This window comes from Dermochelys coriacea, chromosome 6 (assembly GCF_009764565.3).
Source record: "Dermochelys coriacea isolate rDerCor1 chromosome 6, rDerCor1.pri.v4, whole genome shotgun sequence".
Taxonomy (NCBI): Eukaryota; Metazoa; Chordata; order Testudines; family Dermochelyidae; genus Dermochelys; species Dermochelys coriacea.
In genome coordinates this window covers 43,694,465-43,716,699 of record NC_050073.1, presented here as the reverse complement: position 1 = coordinate 43,716,699, position 22,235 = coordinate 43,694,465, and the positions used below count along the sequence as shown (strand labels likewise).

General features: G+C 41.4%; 1 protein-coding gene across 5 annotated transcripts in view; it reads right to left on the bottom strand.

The window, feature by feature from the left end:
* TPCN2 (two pore segment channel 2) overlaps positions 1 to 22,235 on the bottom strand; it is a 66,439-nt gene that overhangs the window by 41,381 nt on the left and 2,823 nt on the right. For 3 of the 5 annotated variants that reach the window (XM_043516123.1, XM_038406586.2, XM_043516124.1), the window contains exons 2-6: positions 18,066 to 18,130; positions 17,308 to 17,384; positions 16,509 to 16,686; positions 10,792 to 10,908; positions 6,910 to 7,016 (exon numbers count right to left, since the gene is read on the bottom strand). In XM_043516123.1, coding sequence (XP_043372058.1) covers positions 6,910 to 7,016; positions 10,792 to 10,908; positions 16,509 to 16,686; positions 17,308 to 17,384; positions 18,066 to 18,130 — 544 coding nt within the window. Of the gene's footprint in view, positions 1 to 6,909; positions 7,017 to 10,791; positions 10,909 to 16,508; positions 16,687 to 17,296; positions 17,385 to 18,065; positions 18,131 to 22,235 lie in introns of those variants that run through there. The other 2 variants (XM_038406587.2, XM_038406590.2) reach the window with 2 other exon arrangements.

The following is a 22,235-nucleotide window of genomic DNA, read 5'->3' as shown; positions in this document are numbered from 1 at the left end:
GGGTACCTGGATGAAGACCAGAGGCTGGATCACTTTAAGGGAACTGTGTTGTTTGGACTTCTGAGTAACCAGTAAGGTAATAAAGAAGCTGTTTTATACTGGCTTGGTAAATCTAAGTATTGGAATAGCCACCAGCTTTATGGGGATTGTCTGCCCCATTCTTTGCAGTTCCCCCCAAATTGAGTGACTACAGCTGGCTCCCCACTAGGACCCCAGTCACAGTGGCATAGTCGTGGTTGGATACACATTACCACAGATTAATTGGATTTTTGGATGCAGAACCACACGCTTGTCAAAATTTAATTTTGATATTGGAGAGTGTCAGGGTTAAAAATCAGTTACAGTGAGTGACCCATGATCAAGATCCTGATAGAAAAAGCCTGGAAGAATTGTGCTTACAGAGTGGGTTGGATTTTAAGCAAAAGGCCCCAGAGCAGGAACTGAAAAATCTGTTAGCTGCCAGTGATAAGGAAGCAGACCCAACGAAAATGCTTGCAGTGAGAAACCAGCTGTTCTTGAACTTGAACAAAAGCAAAAAAATAGCTCATATGGAAGGAGAAGCTACTGAAAAAGAATGCCTGTGTTCTGAACATGAACAAAGAATGGCATATATTTGATTGCAGGAACTAGATGCCAAGGCAGAAGTGGACAGACTGAAGCTCCAACTCAGAAGAATAAAGGAACAACAGGAACTGTATCATCCTTAAAAGCCAGCTCTTCTCAACAGCAAAGATAGTTTTTCCCCTCTGCCATGTACATTGGCCAAACTGGACAGTCTCTACGTAAAAGAATGAATGGACACAAATCAGACGTCAAGAATTATAACATTCAAAATCCAGTTGGAGAACACTTCAATCTCTCTGGTCACTCGATCACAGACCTAAGAGTGGCTATACTTCAACAAAAAAGCTTCAAAAACAGACTCCAACGAGAGACTGCTGAATTGGAATTAATTTGCAAACTGGATACAATTAACTTAGGCTTGAATAGAGACTGGGAATGGATGAGTCATTACACAAAGTAAAACTATTTCCCCATGGTATTTCTCCCTCCCACCCCAACCCCCACTGTTCCTCTGATATTCTTGTTAACTGCTGGAATTAGCCTACCTGCTTGTCATCATGAAAGGTTTTCCTCCTTCCCCCCCCTGCTGTTGGTGATGGCTTATTTTAAGTGATCACTCTCCTTACAGTGTGTATGATAAACCCATTGTTTCATGTTCTCTGTGTGTGTGTGTATATAAATCTCTCCTCTGTTTTTTCCACCAAATGCATCCGATGAAGTGAGCTGTAGCTCACGAAAGCTTATGCTCTAATAAATTTGTTAGTCTCTAAGGTGCCACAAGTACTCCTTTTCTTTTTGCGAATACAGACTAACACGGCTGCTACTCTGATATCTAGTTTCTAAGAACTGTGGGTATGTTGTTTGACTCTAAGCAGTTGTCTGTGTGTAACCAAATTTACCCCAACACTGCCACCTTGTATGTAAATACTTTTACTGTGAGCTTGGGTGAAGGTAACCCCATAACTTGTGCGAAGAATGTAAAAGTCAATGGGAAAAGCAGTTTAGGGCAAATTACAGCTTCTAACATCACTCTTGTTAAAGCAGATCTTGTCAAAGAGGAAGATTATTTACCAAATAGAGTGTGAATATTGTAATCCTCTATGAGTTTATGGTAAGTGTGCCTATAGCCAGAATCCCTTTGAATGGAATGGTGTTAAACATGAAGTTACAGCTGGTGTAATGAAGTTATTGCCTAAGGATCATTTGATTGGGGATGATATTAAAACTTAGTTCAATCAAGTTGATGACATAAACCAGCACAGAAAAGAAATAGTCCTGAACCTGTGTCTATCAGGGGTAAGGATTTGCCTATGGAGGTTTTCTCCAAATATTTGTCTGAGGAAGATGGTTGTTTGTCTGTGCAAAGAAGCAGTGTATATGTGGAAAAAATTTCTGAGCATCTGTCTGGTATCTCAGAAGTGAATCTGGCATTAGATAAGGCTCAGGAAGACGTTTCTCTAGAGCAAATTAAAATTGGTGATCAGGTTAAAGCCCTAACTGAGGAAGGAAGGGATACATTCTTGGTAAGTGATAAATTGTTGGCTAGTAAAACTTGGGAAAATGAGCCTGACCCAGGTAAAAGTGATGTGCTTAAAATAGCTCAGTGTAGTAAGACACTACTTGTGGAAAACAGCAGTTTATCTGCTAAGGCAGGGGAAGGCAAAGGAAGTTTAGATAAGCATAGGCAGCCTTCTGAGCTGATGGCTTTGACTAATCAGCAGTTTGGGAAGGCACGGTTAGTGGAACACGAGTATCCCTATACCTTACCTGTTACCAGTGTGGAGAATTGTGACAGTGAAGGAAATGTTCCTGTGTCTGTTAGGGGTAATGACTTGCCTAAGAAGGTAGCTACCCCAATCTCCAAGCAATTGTCCATGAACAGCCACATGTGCTGGGACAAGGGAAACAATATCCCAAGCTGTTTGTCTGTTAAAGGAGAATGTTTCTCCAGTCCTTTGTCTGTAAAGCAGACAGAAAATGCTTCTCAGTTTTTGCTAGTTGAAAATTTATCAGTTGTCCCAGAGTTAGATCTGGATTTAACTAAAGCCCAGGAAGGGAATGTTCCTAAATTTGTGTCTGCTAGGGATGGTGACATTGTAACTAGTTTGCATCCAGTTAATGTCATAAATAGCTCCCAGAGACCAAGCGATTCTGGTGCTTCTATTTTGCCTGTTGCTAGTGTGTTGCTGGGTAAGGACATGACAACCTTGTCTGATCCGGGTGATATCACACCCACGGCACAAGGAAAGCATGAAGGTGATTTGATTATGTTACCCACTGACAGCGTGGAAACTTGTAACAAGGAAGAGCATATTTCTAACCTTGTGACTATAAAGTCTAGCAGTTTACCTGAAAGGGGTTTTGTGAAAATCCAACCAATGGGACAGAGGTGATTCTGAATTTAAGTGAAATCCATAAAGAGTCTGTTGCTGCTCAGGAAAAGGTTCCTCTAGAGCAAGCCCTAGGTGAAAAGGGTAACAGCAGAATTTTTGTTAAAAAATGGGTTGTTGCTTAAAAAAAGATTCCTGAAGAGAAAAATCTTCAGGGTAGTTTTTCAAGCAGTTTGCTGCAACTGATGGGTATGGAAGTGATTTGATTGACTCAGGGTGAATCACTGTATAGAGAAAGCAACAGTTTGTTTGGGAGACTTATTTCCCAACTGCCAGAGTCTTTCTGAGATAGATCCACTGACTTTGCTTTAGAAAGACCCAGTGTACATAGCTTTAAGAAGGTTTCAGATTGAGTGAAAATGGCAGGTAAACTCTCATCTCTAGACTGTTTGGACAGGTCTTGTAGTCTCTTAGTGGACTTGACATCTGATTCCATGTGAAAACAGAAGTTGGTTATGGAAGGACAAAAGAACCTTGAGTTTAACATGCTAGTGAAAATGGATGGTATCTCTTTAAGATAGAGTCCAGCCTTGGAATTGGTAACAGTTAAGGATCTGAAAACCAGTAAACAAGCTAGCATCTGTGTTGATGCAAATTATCTGACTCACTGGGGAGAGAAAGACTTGCACGTAGTTGGTAGCAAAAAGGACACACCCAGCCAGTCAATGGGTTTTGTTATAAAGAGAGTTCAGATTTTGACCCTACTAGTCAGGAAGGAAGGGAAGGATTAAACCTTGCAAATAAAAGCCACAAGTTAACCCTAAAATACCAAGACCCCAATGAAGTGGTTAAACTGAAAGCCTATGTTAAGGAACACCCTGAGGTCAAGAAAAAACTACAAAAGTTCAAAAAGGATATTGAACAAGCTGACCGAAAGAATGATTTGTCTAAACCAAAAGGCTTGGCATGACAAAAATAACTGTAAATGTACACTTGTGATAAAACTGATGCTATTGCTAATGATTGTAACTAACTTGTTGCTTATACCAAGAACTGTAAAAATGTACAAATGTGCATGGTTTTTTGGAAAAACCCTTGAACATATTGAGGGTGATGCATAAGAACTCATGTTGTAAAAGCCTTCATGGCTATACAGTTTCATTACATGACAACACACACTATGTTGAAAGGCCTGGTGATATTGATATTTCACAGTTAGTGCCCGTATCTAATCTTGAAACTGTATTCAGCAGAAAAACCACTCCAAGTTTGAATTGATGTGCACAAAGGGAAACTGAGGTACAACACCTCACAGCCTTCATGGCCGAATGCCAGGGCAAATACTCTTTGAAAAACATTAATGGCTATGTTAAGTTAACACATAGCGCAAACCCTGGAATCACTAAAATGTTTCACAAACTATGGACTAAGTTTTTAGCTGGCACCAAAGCATGCATTAATAATTTGACCTTATAAAGAATTCGATGTAAACACAGCTCATATCAATGTTAGAAGGTCCTTAAGGTGTATCCAGGACCTCTAATTTTGCCATTCCACAACAGTCTCATATTGGAGGTGTGATGCATGGCTAGAAAGGGTTAAACATCCTGCAAAATAAATAACCCTCAAAAGACATGTAGGGAGATAACATTTGTGTTTTTGTGTATTTACATATATATGAGTAGGATCGACAATGTAATCAACAGTCCCTGTCTATGCTGTATTCTGATATCATTTAAATGAATTGTAAACATGGGATATCTCGGTATTCATCACTCTTTGAAAAGTACTGTGAATGGTGGAGGAACAAGCAAATGGCCTTATGTTAATTCGGATAGCTAAATACTGGTAATGGACCACCTTCAAAATCATCCTAATTACCTTTTGTTCCCCGAAGAACTCCCAACTTGTCAAAGAGGACATGAAATTGTACAAAAGATCCTTGGGTCCCGATTCTGTCATTTCAGATCTGCGTAAGCTTCTTCGGGGGAAGTTTAAGTTGAAAGATTGAGGTCCCAGTTATGCTGGTACGCCCTGAATATGAGATTTGGACTATGACCTATGAACTGAATTCTAAAGGAACTCTTTGCAACTACAAAGATCACCATCTCTGCTGTGGATCTGAACCTCAATGAACTGAACTCATGTCTGTATGTACACTGATCTTTTAATCATACTCTCTCTCCTTTTGTTTTTTAGTAACTTTTTGGTTAGTTAGTAAGAATTGGCTGTAGCGTGTATTTGGGTAAGATGTGAAACATTCATTAACCTAGGAAGTAATGTGTCCAGTCCTTTGGAATTGGTAGAACCTTTTCTTTTATATGATGAAATAAGATTTATAGAAATTTTCATCATATTTGATGTGGGTACCTGGATGAAGACCAGAGGCTGGATCACTTTAAGGGAACTGTGTTGTTTGGACTTTTGAGTAACCAGTAAGGTAATAAAGAAGCTGTTTTATACTGGCTTGGTAAATCTAAGTATTGGAATAGCCACTAGCTTTATGGGGATTGTCTGCCCCATTCTTTCCATTTCCCTCTAATTGAGTGACCACAGCTGACTCCCCACTAGGACCCCAGTCACAATAATACTTTCAATATAAAAAGATCTGTATGAGTTTCAAGTATTATATAAAAGTGTGAGAGACAAACACGTTCACATGCACAAATCATCACTACTGCTACTTGTTTTAGAGGCACCACATGCTTGCTGGCAAGACTTAAAATAGACAAGTGATCTGATACTGAGAAGTGATCATGCCCACAACTCTCAGGATGAGGTACAGAATCACCAGGTCTCAAGCTCCCAGAAAGGAAGTGAAACTTTGAGAACCTTTGGCCATTGTGATGGGAAGCATAGTAACATGCATATTTAAAACAAGCAACCAACCTAACGAACCCTAAAAGCCTACCAAAACAAAATACTCCACTGCTCATGCCTCTTCTCCAGGAAGAGGAAGAGAAAAACAAACAACACATGACAGTTGCAGATTTAGGCCTTGTCTACGCTACAAAATTAAGTCAACCTAAGATGGGTCGACATACAGCCACTGCAGTAATTACTACCATGGTTCATGTCCACTCTACACCCCCTCTGTTGGTGGTGCATGTCCTCACCAGGAGCGCTTCCATCGACTTAACTGTGTGGGGCATTGTGGGGCACTGAAAGCTGGAGCACACACACACCCTCGCTGCGGTAGAAGGTTCCAACTATGACCCCCGTGCAGGGCTGACAGCTGGGACTGTTAACCCTGGGGTGGAGGGCTCCAGCTCTAAGCCCCGTGCGGGGCTGACAGCCAACAGGCAAAGTAAGTAACACAGCGTCTACACAGACACTGCATCACCCTAACTACATCAACCTAAGCACTACGCCCCTCACGGAGTTAGAGCTATTAGGTCGGTGTAGTGGGGGACTTAAATCAGCGGGAGCAAGTTGTAGTGTACGCACCTACAGAGTTAGGTCGACCTAACTCTGTAGTGTAGACCAACCCTTAGTCACATAACTTAATGCACTACTGGAAGGCACTCAAATACTACAGTGACGAGCGCAGTATGAGAAACTATACAGAACAGAATTAGCTCACCACTAGGGTAACATTTAAGTTACTGCATAGATAATTTTCCCAGCTATAGGTAGGCCACAGCCTGCTCCTGTAACGGACTTTCTTTCATCCACTCAGCGTCTAATCATTTACCTAGCTGGTCTCTCTCAACATAGGCTTCAGAGTAGCAGCCGTGTTAGTCTGTATTCGCAAAAAGAAAAAGGAGTACTTGTGGCACCTTAGAGACTAACAAATTTATTAGAGCATAAGCTGAAGTGAGCTGTAGCTCACAAAAGCTTATGCTCTAATAAATTGGTTAGTCTCTAAGGTGCCACAAGTACTCCTTTTCTTTTTTTTTCCTCAACATAGAACCTGTCCAGACTCCGCACTCCCAGAATAATGAGACTACCTAAAAGGCATGTTCAGGTACAAGGCTGCAACAGATCTGAGGGAAATTACTGTGCTGTTACCTACCTTGCCATTTCTGGCAGAGTGCTGTTGATGCATTTCAATGTCTTTTTCATCATAGAGGAGTTCTGAAGGAGAAAGAAAGGCCGAAGAATTCGTCTTATCCTCACAGTCTGTGAAAATAAAATAGTGAATTTGGTATTGAGCCCTACGAAGTTTCACACAGCAGACATCACTAATTTTTTAGGCATTTTTGTCAGAAAAGAAGAAAAAGATGGGTTTCCAGAAATAATGACACTTCATAAAAGGAATTTTTATTATGCAACAGCTAAACCCAGTCCAAAGGTCAGACAAGAACTGAAGGCGATTAGAATACTTTGTAATTCTAAAGCCCCTTGTACACAAGGATCTCAGTGTGTTTTACAAACACTCATGAATTAGTCTTCCATCATCTTGCAAGGCACCTATTGATCATTCGTTTCACTTTACAGACAGGTAAACTGAGGCACACAAAGGTGAAGGGTGGAATTTTCAAAGCAGCTAATACATAACCTGCTCCAGGACACAGAGTGAATCAGTGGCTGAGCATGCCATAATCCTGGATTCTTGACTCAGTCCCTTGTTCTAACCGTTAGTTGTCAATCCCTTACCAAGTATATGATTTTACAAAGTTTTATTCTGCAAGCAAAAGGCAACTTGTATTGCACACAGGGGAAAGCAACTTACAAAAATCTAGTGGTTTTTTTTTTTAAATCAGCCTTTATGTAAATATTTTTTTAAACAAAATTCTTTAATTTTTTTAAAGTGATCTTCAAAGGGAAAAACAGTTTTGTCATTTGATTTTTTTATTATATATGAACACAGTAACTTTTCATGCTGTATTTATCTTTTACTTCTGCTTCCCCTCTCCCCTCTCTAATTTTTTAGATTAGAAATATAAAGTCTTTACTTCTCTGATTTTGCTGAAGGACTCCTTAGGCCACTGAAAAATTATTAGGATCACTACAAGGATGAGGGATGGAGATAAATGTACCATTTTAGACACGCACGGTTTTATTTAGTTTACGGACAGTTGGGTCCAGGATTTGTACATTAGGGTGCATCGGGTTTTCCCAAAAAGCTTTTCTATACACAAAAACTATACCATTTTAACTATACCTGTATAGTGGAAGTAGTACAAGCCCACCACCACCCAAGTTTGGATGCAGCTATATTAATATAAAGGAGCTTATCCCAGTATAGCTCATTCCCATAAAAGGAGGAGAATAGGTTATAATACGATAGAGCACTACTGTGCAGATTTAACTCTTTCAGTAGAAAAATCACAAAATGTACAAAAACTATGTACAGACCAGGCCTAAATATTAAAAATGGTCTGGATTCAGAAGTAGTTGCTAGCCAATATAGAGACTGCTTAACCTGATGAAGCAACAAAATAAGACATTTACCTCATTCCCTCAATCAGGGTTTTGGTCTGATGCCTTTTTTGTTGTTATTATTGTATTTAAACCTGCTTCAAAAGTATGCAGCATTGGTACCAGGATATTATCAAGACAAGATGGGTCCAATATCTTTTATTGGACCAACTTCCGTTGGTGAGACACACAAGGTTTCGAGCTTCCACAGACCTCTTCTTCAGGTCTGGGAAACGTACTCCAAGGCTATGTCTACACTACGCAGATTTTAGCAACATAGCTGAGTCACTATAAGACATGCAGCGTAGCTGCTGTTTGTCAGTAGGAGAGTGCTCTCCTGCCGACAAAATGTTGTTCACACCAGCGCTTGTCATCAACTTTTGTCTTTTGGGAGGGGGGTTTTAACACCTCTGAACGACAAAAGTTTTGTCTCTCACTTACCAGTGTATACAAATCCTGAGTGCCACAGCTAAATACAAGGTGGAATAGATTATTTAGCATAAGTAGTTAATACATATTTCAAGGGTCCATTCAAGATGAAGTGACCCGTTAACACCCCTCTTGTCACAGGAGAGGCGGGGGGGGGCTGTTAGTGGGTTACAGATTTTTGTAATAAGCCATAATTCCAGTGTCTTTATTAAGTCCATAAAAAGAATGAGGAGTACTTGTGGCACCTTAGAGACTAACAAATTTATTTGAGCCTAAGCTTTTGTGGGCTAAAGCCCACTTCATCAGATGTAGGCAGTGGAAAATACAGTAGGAAGATATATATACAGAGAACATGAAAAAATGGGGGTTGCCATACCAACTCTAACGAGAGTAATCGATTAAGGTGAGCTATTATCAGCAGGAGAAAAAAAAACTTTTGTAGTGATAATCAGGATGGCCCATTTCAAACAGTTGACAAGAAGGTTGAGTAACAGTAGGGGGGAAATTAATTTCTAGTGTCTAGCAAAGTTATGAATTTAAGCTCCCAGGCTTGTTTTTTGAAAGTGTTGTGCAAGTTTCCTCTGAAGATGGGGTTTGATGAGTCAGATATAGAACTCACACACAAAAAATGATAAAGGACAAAAAACACTATCACCCACAGGTGAACACTCTTCACAAAATGATTACTCCATATCTGACCTCTCAATCCTCATCCTCAAAGGAAACTTGCACAACATCTTCAAAAGAAGAGCTTTCATTCATAACTTTGCTAGACACTAGAAATCACAAACTTAATAAACACATTGTTATAGTAAACTATAAATCCAATCTGTAACCCACTAATCCCCTCTTTTTTAGTCCTATGACTGCAGCTAACTGGCACTTCACCTTGGTCTCTTACAATATGGGTAAACTATTTATACTAAACAATCTGTTCCATCTTGTATTTAGCTGTGACATTCTGATTACCTTTCCCAGACCTGAAGAAGAGCTCTGTGTAGCTCAAAAGCTTGTCTCTTTCACTAAGAGAAATTGGTCCAATAAAAGATATTACTTCACCCACCTTGTCTCTCAGGTAAAATATAAAAAAAGAAGTTAGCTGGGACAGCAGAACACTCCTGCTTCACATGCAAGTTCAGCTGTTATGTCCATTCAACATTAAAAATTCTTTCTTTGCCACTGCACCAGTATCCTAGTCACTAAAACATGCATTACAAAATTGTGAGGCTAACAGTTTAACACTAACAGTGCCAATTGCATTAAACCCCTGGCTACTCCTGCAAATGACCTGAAGCAAGGTTTACATGCTTTGCTGGAGGTGGATGAGTGGTGTTTGACAACGGCTTTGGCACAGGAATCTGCATTAACACAAAATGCAAAATTCCAACCTCATTCTCTTCCTGTACATTTGAATATTTTGTAATCACTGATTGATGACGATGATTCAGTGCGAGTTACTTACAGCGAGGGGAGCTATTGCAAAGTGGAGAAAGATGAGTTACTATCTTACTAAAGCTAGGTTACTATCATTAGGATATGTGTGTTTAGAAGCATGTCACAAGATTTTTGATCATATTGCTCTTGTAAAGTCACATGGTTAAAATGACTGCAACTCCCTCTGAAAACGCAAGATTTGGCACTATATTTATCTCGACATTTTGAGAGGGAGGGTTAGCCATGGGCAGCTACCTTCCATAAATCCTACACAGTTAAATACAATAGAAAATTCTGTCCTCTCCCTCCTGCAAAATGAAATTTCTGCTAATGGCCAGATTCTTTTCTATTCCATTCAAATTATCACAAAAACTACTTATATTGGCAAAGCTTTATTTAATTTTACAGAGAGTATTACATCCTTTACTAAGAAATTCAAATTAAGAGCCCCTAAAGACTAGCTTTGCTACAGCAGGTGTTTCCTAACGTCTCATTATGCTCACTTTAGCAGCAAACACAAGATAATAAAAGCAAGACACCCCACCCTGCACTGAAATTTGTAGGCACCACACAGTCTAGGCCCTCCTAACTGCCTTCCCTGCATTAATTCCCTTCCTGCCACAAGCCTGCTGATAGTTTGGGGTGCGATGGAGGGAACAACAGTTCTTACCTCTGTACAAGAAAAGCTCAGAGACACAGTCCAGTCGATAAGGGAAACCACCAGCGTCAGGATATAAGCCAGCAGCCATTTTGTTTTCTGAAATTCTTCCCAACCAATTAAATAACTCTGGAAGGCAAACAGAATTTAAACATCTGTTAAACCATAACAAGTTGAGCAGGGACTAAACTGAAAAGGAAACTGATCCAAATACACTGTCAAAGATGTGTTATTTTTAAGGGTATGTCTACACTGGCAGAGTTACAGTGCCGCTCACAGAGCACTGAAGGGAAACTGCTGTTGTGTGTTCACGCTGTCAGCTGTCTGCGCAATAGCGTGTTCACACTTGCGGTACTTGCAGCAGTATTCGGAGCAGTGCACTCTGGGCAGCTATCACACAGAGCATCTCTTCCTCATCTGCCACTAAGAGTTCTAGGAAGGCGGAGGGGGTTGCGGGGCATCCTGGGTCCTGTCCCAATGCCTCGTGATGCATTGCTTCACATCCCAGCAACCCCTGTGCTTCCGTCCGCATTTAGCACATTCTTTCAACAGTTTGTGTACTGCATGCTCTGCCTCTTCGGTCTGCAGGAATGGATCCCGCACTGTTGATCAATATGCTGCTCGCTCTCACTAACAGCAGCAAGGTATCTTCCATAATGAACATAGCCTGTGGAAAATGTTGGGACAGGAATGATTATAAGGGCCCCCCCCCATAGTGCTGGCTCTCCCCAAGAGCCCCGTGCCCAGTGTACAGCATGGTCCTGGAACACTGATTTCCCCTGTCCCTACGGCAACTCTCCATTTTGGAAGTCTTGTGGCTCATGTGTGCTTGCCTGGAGTCAGCCAGTTAGTGAAAGGTTTGTGAATAGTGGCTGTGTTTTAAATCAGTGGTCTGTGTGTTGCAAACAATATTGCTTCTGTAAAATGTTGCATTTTGGCTTCACAGATATGACCTTGGGAGCCCAGCCTCCTTCTGTTATCACCAGCTGAATGGCTGCACAGAATTAGAAAATGAAGAACTAAAGAGGACTTGCTGCGTGATGTCATGATGCACTCCACGGCCAAAAAACAAGAATTGAAGGAGTAGCAGGTCAGAAAGAAGAGGGACAGAAAGGAGAATGCGGCGCACCAGAACGAAGCCATGGAGCAGCTCTTACACATTATGGAGCACCAAGCAGACATACTCCAGGCACTACTAGCGCTGCAAACTGAGCAGCTCCTCCCCTGCAGCCTTTGTTGCAAAACTCTTTCCCATGCACCCCCCAGACACCGCCAACACACCTCTTATCAACCTCCTGGCTCCAGTCTGTACTCGCTGCATTACATTCCTGCCTCGTCACAGACCAGCCTTGCGGACTCCCAGTACCTACTGCACTCAACACTCGTCCCTCTGCAGTTTAGCCCTGCTGAAGTACAGTACCCGCTGCACTGTACTCCAAAGGAGAGGCTGGATATGATACCTGGACATACACAAATCTTTAACCATCCCGGCACCCCACCTACTGCTGGGACCCTCCCTTCCCCCATCCCCCTCAGTGCTGATTTGTTTTTTTGTTTCTCTCTCCTCTGGCTGTTTTTTTAATAAAATAATTCTTTTTGGTTTGAAAGTAATCTTTATTACATTAATTGAAAGCAAACAGAGCCCTACAAAGCAACAGGCAATTTTCTTACACCTTCAAAGTGCATCATCTACACCAATCACAATCACCTCCTAGCATTACAAGCACTGCATTCCCGAGCATAGCAACAAATATTAGTGGCTTTCAGCTTCAGATTGCTGCCTAAAGGAATCCCTGATCCTTATGGCCCCACACTGCACCCCTCTAATAGCTCTGGTCTCTGGAAGTTCAAATTCAGCCTCCAGGCACTGAACCTCAGCGGTCCAGCCCTGAGTGAAACTTTCACCCTGCCCTTCACAAATATTATGGAACGTACAGCATGCAGCTATAAGCATAGGAATATTGTCATCGGCCAGGTCCAGCTTCCCATAGAGGCAGCACCAACGGGCCTTTAAACAGCCAAAAGCATACTCAACACCCATTCTGCACTTGCTCAGCCTGTTGAACCACTCCTTGCTGCTGTCAAGGTGCCCCACACATGGCTTCATAAGCCACGGCATTAAGGGGTAGGCAGAGTCTCCCAGGATCACAATGGGCATTTTGACTTCCCCTAGGGTGATCTTCTGGTCCAGAAAGAAAGTTCCTGCTTGTAGCTTCCTGAACAGGTCAGTGTTCCAAAAGATGCGTGCGTCGTGCACCTTTCTGGACCAGCCTGAGTTAATGTCCATGAAACACCCACATCTACAAGCACCTGGAGAACCATTGAGATATACCCTTTACGATTAATGTACTCAGTGGCTAGGTGATCTGGCTAGGTGCCAGAACTGGAATATGTGTGCCATCTATCGCCCCTCTGCAGTTAGGGAAGCCCATTTGTAAGCCATCCATAATGTCACGCACATTGCCCAGAGTCATGGTTTTTTGGAGCATGATGCAATTAATGGCCCTGAACACTTCCATCAACACGAGTCCAACGGTCGACTTTCCCACTCCAAACTGGTTAGCAACCGATCGGTAGCAGTCTGGAGTAGTCAGTTTCCACAGTGCAATTGCCAACTTGTTTCTCTCATTCTCATGTCCTTGTGCCACAGGGCTGGGGTGAGCTCATCACACAGTCCCATGAATGTGGCTTTCCTCATCCCAAAGTTCTGCAGCCACTGCTCATTATCCCAGACATGCATGACGATGTGATCCCACCACTCAGTGCTTATTTTCCAAGCCCGAAAGCAGCATTCCACTGTGGTTAGCACCTCCGTGAATGCCACAAGCAATTTCGTGTCGTAACTGCTATGCATTGCAAGATCAATGTCGCACTCCTCTTGCCTTTGTAGTTTAGGGAATAACTTGGTGAGCAGGGAATCAAGAGAGGGTCTTCTCCAAGACTGTGGCTTCCGCCCTGGCCCTTATGCAGCTCGCCTGTGTGCAGCAATGGTGTCCCCCCAGGCCCCAAGTGACAGCAGAGTGGTGCAGGAAAGTTACCCTTAATGGGGCAAGAAACAAAGCAGCTCTGCCAAAGAACCTGCAGCCGCGAATTGCCCAGTATCTCCATGAGAGTTTCATGGAGATCTCTGAGGCAGATTCCCAGGAAGTGAGGGAGTCAATCAACACCCTGTTCCACCACTCAGACTAGGCATGTGGTGGTACATGCATCATACAGACACAAGCCTGCTTTCTGCAACTCTCCTGCCCCCTACAACTCGCTTCAGCGATTCCCAAAATCAAAAGCCACTTACCAGGGGCCTCCTCTCCTGTTTGTGCTTCACCATGATCCGACAGCTGTGACTGCCTAGCCTCCTGAGGGGTAGAGAAAAGCTCTGGGCTGCAAACATCTCTGCCTCTGGGTCCCCATCCCTTCACATCCTTGTCTAAGATTTCCTCCTCCTGGTTCGGTCCACTCTCGACTGGCAGGCAAGCCAGCGAAGTATGCACAGTGGCCTTCACAGTGGAGGTGAGGTTGCCACCGAGTATCGTGTCCAGCTCTTTGTAGAATGTGCAGCTCATGGGCGCAGCACCGGAGTAGCTGTTTGCCTCCCACACCTTGTGGTAGGCGTTCCGCAGCTCCTTCACTTTGACCCTGCACTGCAGTGTGTCCTGGTCATGACCCCTTTCTGCCATGCATCATGAAATCTATCCGTAGGTATCATAATTCCTACGGCTGGGGCGCAACTGGGACTGAACAGCGTCCTCTCCCCAAATGCTGATGAGGTACAGCAGCTCGGCATTGCTCCAAGCAGAGGATTGCCTGGTGCATAGAGCAGGATTGCTCACCTGGAAAGATATGCTGAGACCACTACATGCATCACTGAGCAAACAGGAAGGGGACTTTCAAAATTCCCAAGGAATTTACGAGGTGGGGATGACGGTTGGTCGCCTGATGGCAGGGCAGTAGAGTTCAAACTGATGGCCAGAGAGGCGAGAAGAGGCATTTTGGGACACTTCCCAAAGGCCAATCACAGCACTGTAATTGGCCAGGGTGTCTACACTGGCACCATGGTGCTATACCCTCGGCACAGAAAACTCCTCTCATCGAGGTGGTTTGTTTAGAGCACTGCAACTGCACAGTTTCTGCTCACTCAGTGGCTTGGCAGTGTGTACACCAAGGGAGTTACAACACAGAAATCTGCTTTACTGCACAGAAATTTGCCAGTGTAGACAAAGCCTCAGTCTTTGTTTGCAAATATTTCCCACGGAATGTGGAAAAAACACCTTACATTGAATCCTAAGAACTAAGAACCTAAGAACCCAGGAACTAAGTAAGAGTCAACAGAAGTTGCAGGTGCTCCTCACCTCTTTGAGTAAACCATATAGATATACACATACACACCCACAGAGTAAATATCTGTGTAGTAATCAAAATGCTGATCCTTCAAAAACAGGAAGCACTTAAGGGTTCAAACTTCAGAAATTAGTCTGAATCTGAGCAAGCTGGATCATTTAGGGCCCAATTCTACAAACTTAACAAAAATAGCAAGAATACCTGGCCAAATAAGGTCAGCCAGATCTGGCCCTGTCATAAATATAAAGGGAAGCGTAAACACCTTTAAATCCCTCCTGCCCAGAGGAAAAACCCTTTCACCTGTAAAGGGTTAAGAAGTTAGGATAACCTCGCTGACACCTGACCAAAATGACCAATGAGGAGACAAGATACTTTCAAAGTTGGAGGGGGGGGGGGGGGAGACAAAGGTTCTCTGTCTGTGTGTTGCTTTTGCCGGGACCAGAGCAGGAATGCAGGTTAGAACTCCTGTAAAGGGCTAATAAGCAATTTAGTTAGATATGCATTAGATTCTGTTTTGTTTAAATGGCTGATAAAATAAGTTGTGCTGAATGGAATGTATATTCCTGTTTTTGTGTCTTTTTGTAACTTAAGGTTTTGCCTAGAGGGATTCTCTATGTTTTGAATCTGATTACCCTGTAAGGTATTTACCATCCTGATTTTACAGAGGTGATTCTTTTACTTTTTCTTCAATTCAAATTCTTCTTTTAAGAACCTGATTGCTTTTTCATTGTTCTTAAAATCCAAGGGTTTGGGTCTGTGGTCACCTATGCAAATTGGTGATGATTTTTATCAAGCCTTCCCTAGGAAAGGGGGTGTAGGCTTTGGGGAGGATTTTGGGGGGAAAGCCATTTCCAAGCAGGCTCTTTCCCTGTTATATATTTGTTAGACGCTTGGTGGTGGCAGCAATAAAGTCCAAGGGCAAAAGGTAAAATAGTTTGTATCTTGGGGTAGTTTTAACCTAAGCTGGTAAAAATAAGCTTAGGGGGTTTTCATGCAGGTCCCCACGTCTGTACCCTAGAGTTCAGAGTGGGGAAGGAACCTTGACAGGCCTTTAGCAACACAATTATCATTTTATTTATTGTCAGTGAACAGCTGTCTGAATTTAAGGAAATATGATTGTATTTCTTGGAAATGCATGACTAGTATCTCCCTATTTTTGAAGTGTTTTTGCACCGTTTTTATACATCAACGTGAAGTTGCATTTTTTCAAAAAATTTAAGATATAATCAAACAACACAAATTCAAAACCTGCAAACCTGAATATCCTTTCAAATTACACTATCTCCCAAAATATAAAGGAGGGACAGACAGATCACTTTGATCACGTCTACCATAAATATGCTGAGTAAGCACACATGCTTCTTTCATACTGTACAGACCATGACTTTGCTCACCTTCCCAGAGACGTCAGCTATAAAGACGAGGAAACAAAGCAGCTCTATACTTTCACTCAGGCCACAAGGAGGCTCCCAGGCTGTGCCGCGATATCGTACATCCGAAGTGATAGTGAGTGAAGAAGGGCTTTCAATGAAAGCCAGAGCCAGGATTAGAGTAATGGTGAGATTCAAAACCCTGGAAGAGTAGGGAACATAAAGACAGGAATAAAAGGAAGCAAAAACCGATCACAAAATTAAATGAGATCAGAAGGATATCAAATTTCATAATGGTATTAAGCTTAATGCATATAGTGGACACCATCTGAAAGCACTATATCACACCCCTAAGCAGTACAGGACTTTTGTCTGCATTTAGAATAAAAAGGCTGGCCTCAAACCAAATACCGCAGCTTGGAAAATGCTGCACTTTTAATAGCACCCACTGGAAAATAGATGAACTAGAAGACACACAGTTGCTGCTGCTTAATTAAATGCTAATAACAAATACAAGTTTGAATAACTGTAGTGTATGATCCTGCAAACCCTTAATTCCCACAAACAGTCTTTACTCATATGACTAGCCCCACGGAATTCTACAGAGCTATCTGCAGGAGTAAGAGTTTACAATACTTCTTACTGTCCGTTCTCATCACTTGCACATTTATTCCTCATTTTGATTTGCTGGAAAGGTTTGTTTTGGAATAAAACAACAATTATTATATTAGCTACTCAAACTAACAAAAAACAGAGACAAGAAGTCGTTTCAAAACCCACTGCTAAATGAGAGAGCAAAAAGAGCAGAATACCAAGTTCTCACCACTGCCAAATTTTTGAATAATACCATCGATAAAGCCACAGCGATTTGGAGTCCACTCGGTGGTTTATGGAACGATACTGGAGGCAGGAGGCAAAGCACAGAAAAGTAATTCAGACACTGTATTTGGTTGCTACCTCGAAGAGGGAGAAAAAGCTATTTAAAACCTAATTTGAGACACTTTCAGCTTTATACTAAGACATAGAGGCAACTAAAAAAGAAAAATTACTGTTCATGTAAAGTGAAGTCCACCAATGACTACCCCTTAGCTTGCACACATGTGAAGAAAAAGTGATATATGGGAAAGAAATTGCTTTTATAAAGACCTCTTCATCCAAAGACCTCAAGACATGTTACTCTCATAAATTATAACTCAGCACCTATAGGAGGTAGGCATCATTACTGCCATATATAGCTCAATTAATTGAGGCACAGAGAGGCTAATTACCTTGCCTAAATCCGTGCAATTAGCCAGTCACCGAGCAGGAAATAAAATTCAGGAGTTCTGACAGTAGTCTCCCGCTCTATTCAGGATTAGACTTTCACCAAGTATAATTATTACCATCACTTATTTAGCGTTCCTTCAATCAAAGTTTGTTCAAAATACCTTAAGTAAAGTAAATGTGGAATAAACTGATTCTGAAAATAAGAGCTAGTCTAAGAGCTGTGACTTCTACGACCCACATGACTATATCGTATTATAACATGTAACAAATACACAGCACTGTAGGCACAGTAAGAAAGAAACAAATTCTATTTACCTGTATTGCATCTTCAATAAATACTACAGCTTGGTTTATGTAAAGATCATGGGCAGCTCCAGCAGCTGTGAAGTTAAAAGAAACAGTGGTCATTTATGTTACCTGGGCAAAGCCTGCTGCACCAATTATTATTTATGGTAGCAACTAGGCATCCCCATCATGGTCCAAGACCCCAGTGTGTTAGGTGCTGTACAAAACACAAAACAAAAAGATAATCTGTGCCCCAAAGTGTTTACAATCTAGGTACAAGACAAGAGACAACAACGGAAAAGGGAGCCCACAAAAATCAGATAATAAAAGTCAGCACAATACGCAGAGGTCTCAGCACACCAACTTGCTTACCGTGGTCAAATTTTATTGTGTTTTTTAAATGTGGATTATGAAGAGATGAAGCTTCCTTTCCTATCTTATAAACACTACCTTAACTGAGTGAACATGAAATAAAGAAATTTACTTTTCTCTTCACACTTTACTCTGGGTTTACTCACAGATTCTGCAGTGAATATAGACTAGTCTATATATAATCAATTTCACTTTCAGGTTCTCCTGTAGCGTGTTTCTAAAGCAAAGTGTTTGGTTTCAAGATTCACAGGTCATTTGTTTCAAGGGGACAGGGAGGGAAAAGAGCAACCTTTCCCCATCAAAATGTCAAAAGATGTCGTACAAAAATAAGCTTTTACAAAACCAAAGGCCAATAGAAAGGTTTCCAAAACTTAAATTTGCAAAAAAATTTATCCAAACTGTGTCCCTACAATGCCCCATCTCCTGCAAAGAACCATACCTTTCAACTTAACAAGGCCTAAGTGTGGAATGCAATGTGTAGCAGTGTGGCAAAGAGAGGTATACAAAAAAATTATTAATTCAGGAAATTTAAAATGTTTTGTCAGTCTAACACTTCTTTAGAGTAAATAGCTCTTTCTATAACCTTTTCATTATTTCTGACGTAAACATTTTCAACGAGGGGGCATAAAATTTGTGTGGACCATTGGTAACCCTGGGGCCAAAATGAACAATATTGCTCAAAATGAAGTATAAAAATCAGAGATATGTAGGGCCAGAAGGGACCTCATTTAAGTCCAGCCCCCTAAGATGAGGCAGAACCAAGTATACCTACACCATCCCTGACAAGTGTTTATCTAATCTGTTCTGATGGGGATTCCACAAGCTCCGTTGGCACTTAACTACCTTTATAGTTAGAAAGTTTTTCCTAATATCTAACATAAATCTCCCTTGCTGCAGATTAAGCCCATTACAGTTCTTCTTGTCCAGCCTTTAGTGGACATGGGGAACAACTGATCCCCGTCCTCCTTGTAACACTCAATGTATCTGAAGACTTATCAGGTCCCCCCAATCAGTCTTCTTTTCCGAAGACAAACATACCCATTTTTTTTTAACCTTTCCTCCTAGCTCATGTTTTCTAAACCTTTTATCATTTTTGTTGCTCTCCTCTGGACTCTCCAATTTGTCCACATCTTTCCTAAAGTGAAGCACCTAGAACTGGGCACAGAACTCTAGCAGAGGCCTCACCAGTTGCTGAGTAGAGCTGGACAATTACCTCCCATATCTTACATAGTTAAGAGTCTGCAGGAAACGTAAAAAATAGGTAGTCATGGCTTTAAAAAAAGAATCTGGGAGATAAATTGTTTATAATACACTTGCTATTTGAACCCTCACTTACTCTGTAGGAATAATCTCAGTCCCTATTAATGTTACATACTCCCCCACACGTGGCATAAGAGTAAGATTCTTACATTTACACAGCACCTTTCACAACAAAGGACAGACACCAACATCTATCACAAACTATACACACAGAGCTTCACTGAAAATCAGCCACGTGTTGGCAATGATGGTCAACATCAGCTGAACACATAGGGTGCAGAACAGTATGGGGAATGGGAGAGGACATTATGGCCAAGAATACAAGGATAACCCCTCTTCCAAAAAGAACTTTAACGTCTATGCAAGCAGACAGGATTTCTATTTGCAAAGTCTATTCAAAAGATGCACACATCCACACATCGAAGGCTTCTCTACAAAGGGAAATTTACTGGCATTACTATTGTTAATTATTTTTATTACCAGTCTCTGGAAGCCCAAGTCCTGGGCCAGGACCCTATTGTGCTAGGCACTGTAAAAACACAGAACATACTGGTATAGCTTTACCGCTATAGTTATAATTCCCCATTTGAACACTCTTATTCAGAGAAATAGTGGCCTTTTTTCAGTTTACTTGATGTTGCTAAATTATGTTGATAATTGTATCATGCCAGTAAATTGCCTCATGTAGACATTAAGCTCTGAGTAACTTACATAGCACTCAGTGTCAGGATTTCTTTGTCAGGATTTGAGTATTTGATTCCCAGAAGTCTACTGCTTTGCTGACAAAAACATCCCCTCCAGTGCAAGGGCTCATAGAGAGGTTTATCAGAGAAAAGGAAATGTGAAATAAATCCTGTTGGAATGATGTCTAAGTGACTGACTCTTTTCCAGTTGTTATTACGGGCACAAAGGGCTGCATTTCCAGTCATCAAAAATCAGAGATAAAGAAAATCAAAACAATTCCTATTTAATAGAGTCTCAGCCAAATTCCTCTTTGGTAGCATCTATTGTCCAACACAACTTCAGTCTGTTATCCAGATTTACCTTTTTTAAATAGATCTATAGCTTCAAAATTCTGGGCCTGACCTTGATCCCAAAGAACTCAATGGAATGGTGCCACAGATTGAAATGGGAGAAGGACTGGGTCCTCCCTTTTTATATCTACTCACAGCTTTTACTACTACATCCACCAGGGCAGGATCCAAAACAAGGGAAAAACGGACAGCAAGTAATGAAGTAAAATAAAGCATCACTACATAACAGTTATATTATCATGGCAGTAGGACTGCAAGAGACCTTGATAGGTCATCTAGTCCAGAATCCTTCACCAAGGCAGGACTAAGTATTATCTAGACAGGTTAGACAAATGCTTGTCAGGGTTTGTTCTTAAAAACCTCCAATAATAGAGATTCCACAACCATTCTAGGTGATTTGTTCTAGTGTTTAACTACCTTGACAGTTAGGAGGTTTTTCCTAATGTCTAACCTAAATCTCCCTTGCTGCAATTTAAGCCCATTATGAAATTATCAATCCAAAATTAATTAACAAAGTCTGTAGTAAGTTTCATATACAACAAGAGTGAAGAATGAGCACTTCCATCTTTATTTTGACTATATGCCTTTGGCATCAAGGAATCTTTGATTGCCCCGGTAATTAATCCAGTAAAGGGGATCAGACACAGTCTATGCCTGGGGGAGGTGGAGAAGTCTCTCCCTCAGAGAGCAAGTGATGATGGGGCTCAGAGACACACATAATACATGCCAGTGACAGGCTCTAGAGAGCCTGAATTTTAAAAGAGAAGATGCCATCTCCCCTGACGTTCCTATAGCCGACAGAAGTTCAGTACCAGCACCTCCAAACTATCCCTGCAGGACGTAGCAGTCAAGGAGGCTGACTGGGACGTTATGAGAAAAAAATTGATCCCATAGGTAGTATAGTTTTGCCCACATCCCTGGTTCAAAAGCATAATGCATCATTAAGCAATATGCACCACTGAACTGAATTCCCAGATGACTGATCTGAATAGCATTCAATTTCCTAAGAGGTTAGCAAACAATTTTAAAATGTCACTGCATATTCGTGTGAAACAACCACATCTTTTTTAAACAGACCCTGACATCAACCATGAAGACAAATGCAACATAGATTAAATTGCTTTAAAAAAAAAAAAAACAGAGGCTGCTTTAAAACCACAGAAAAGGCCTTTATTAGTCTTATCTTTTTAAATCTTAGATTCCGCATTTGTGTGACCACAGAATAATAATGGCAAAGTTGATTACAGGAATACTGTCAGGAACTGGGGAAAGAGGGAGGAAGTTAGGATGGGATTTTTAAAAGCACCCAGCATTGACTTAATTCTGCTCCCACAGATTTCAGTAAGAGTAGTGTTAAGGCAATGCTGAGCACTTTGGAAAAATCCCACCCTTAAGTTTTATATTAAAATAAATGTGTTTGCAGTTCTAGTAAAGACAGTTTGTGTGTGATTTATGCACTACCAAGAATGCGCTACTCAAAGGCCTAGTCTACACTGATTTTCAAAATCAGAAAAAGAAAAGGAGTACTTGTGGC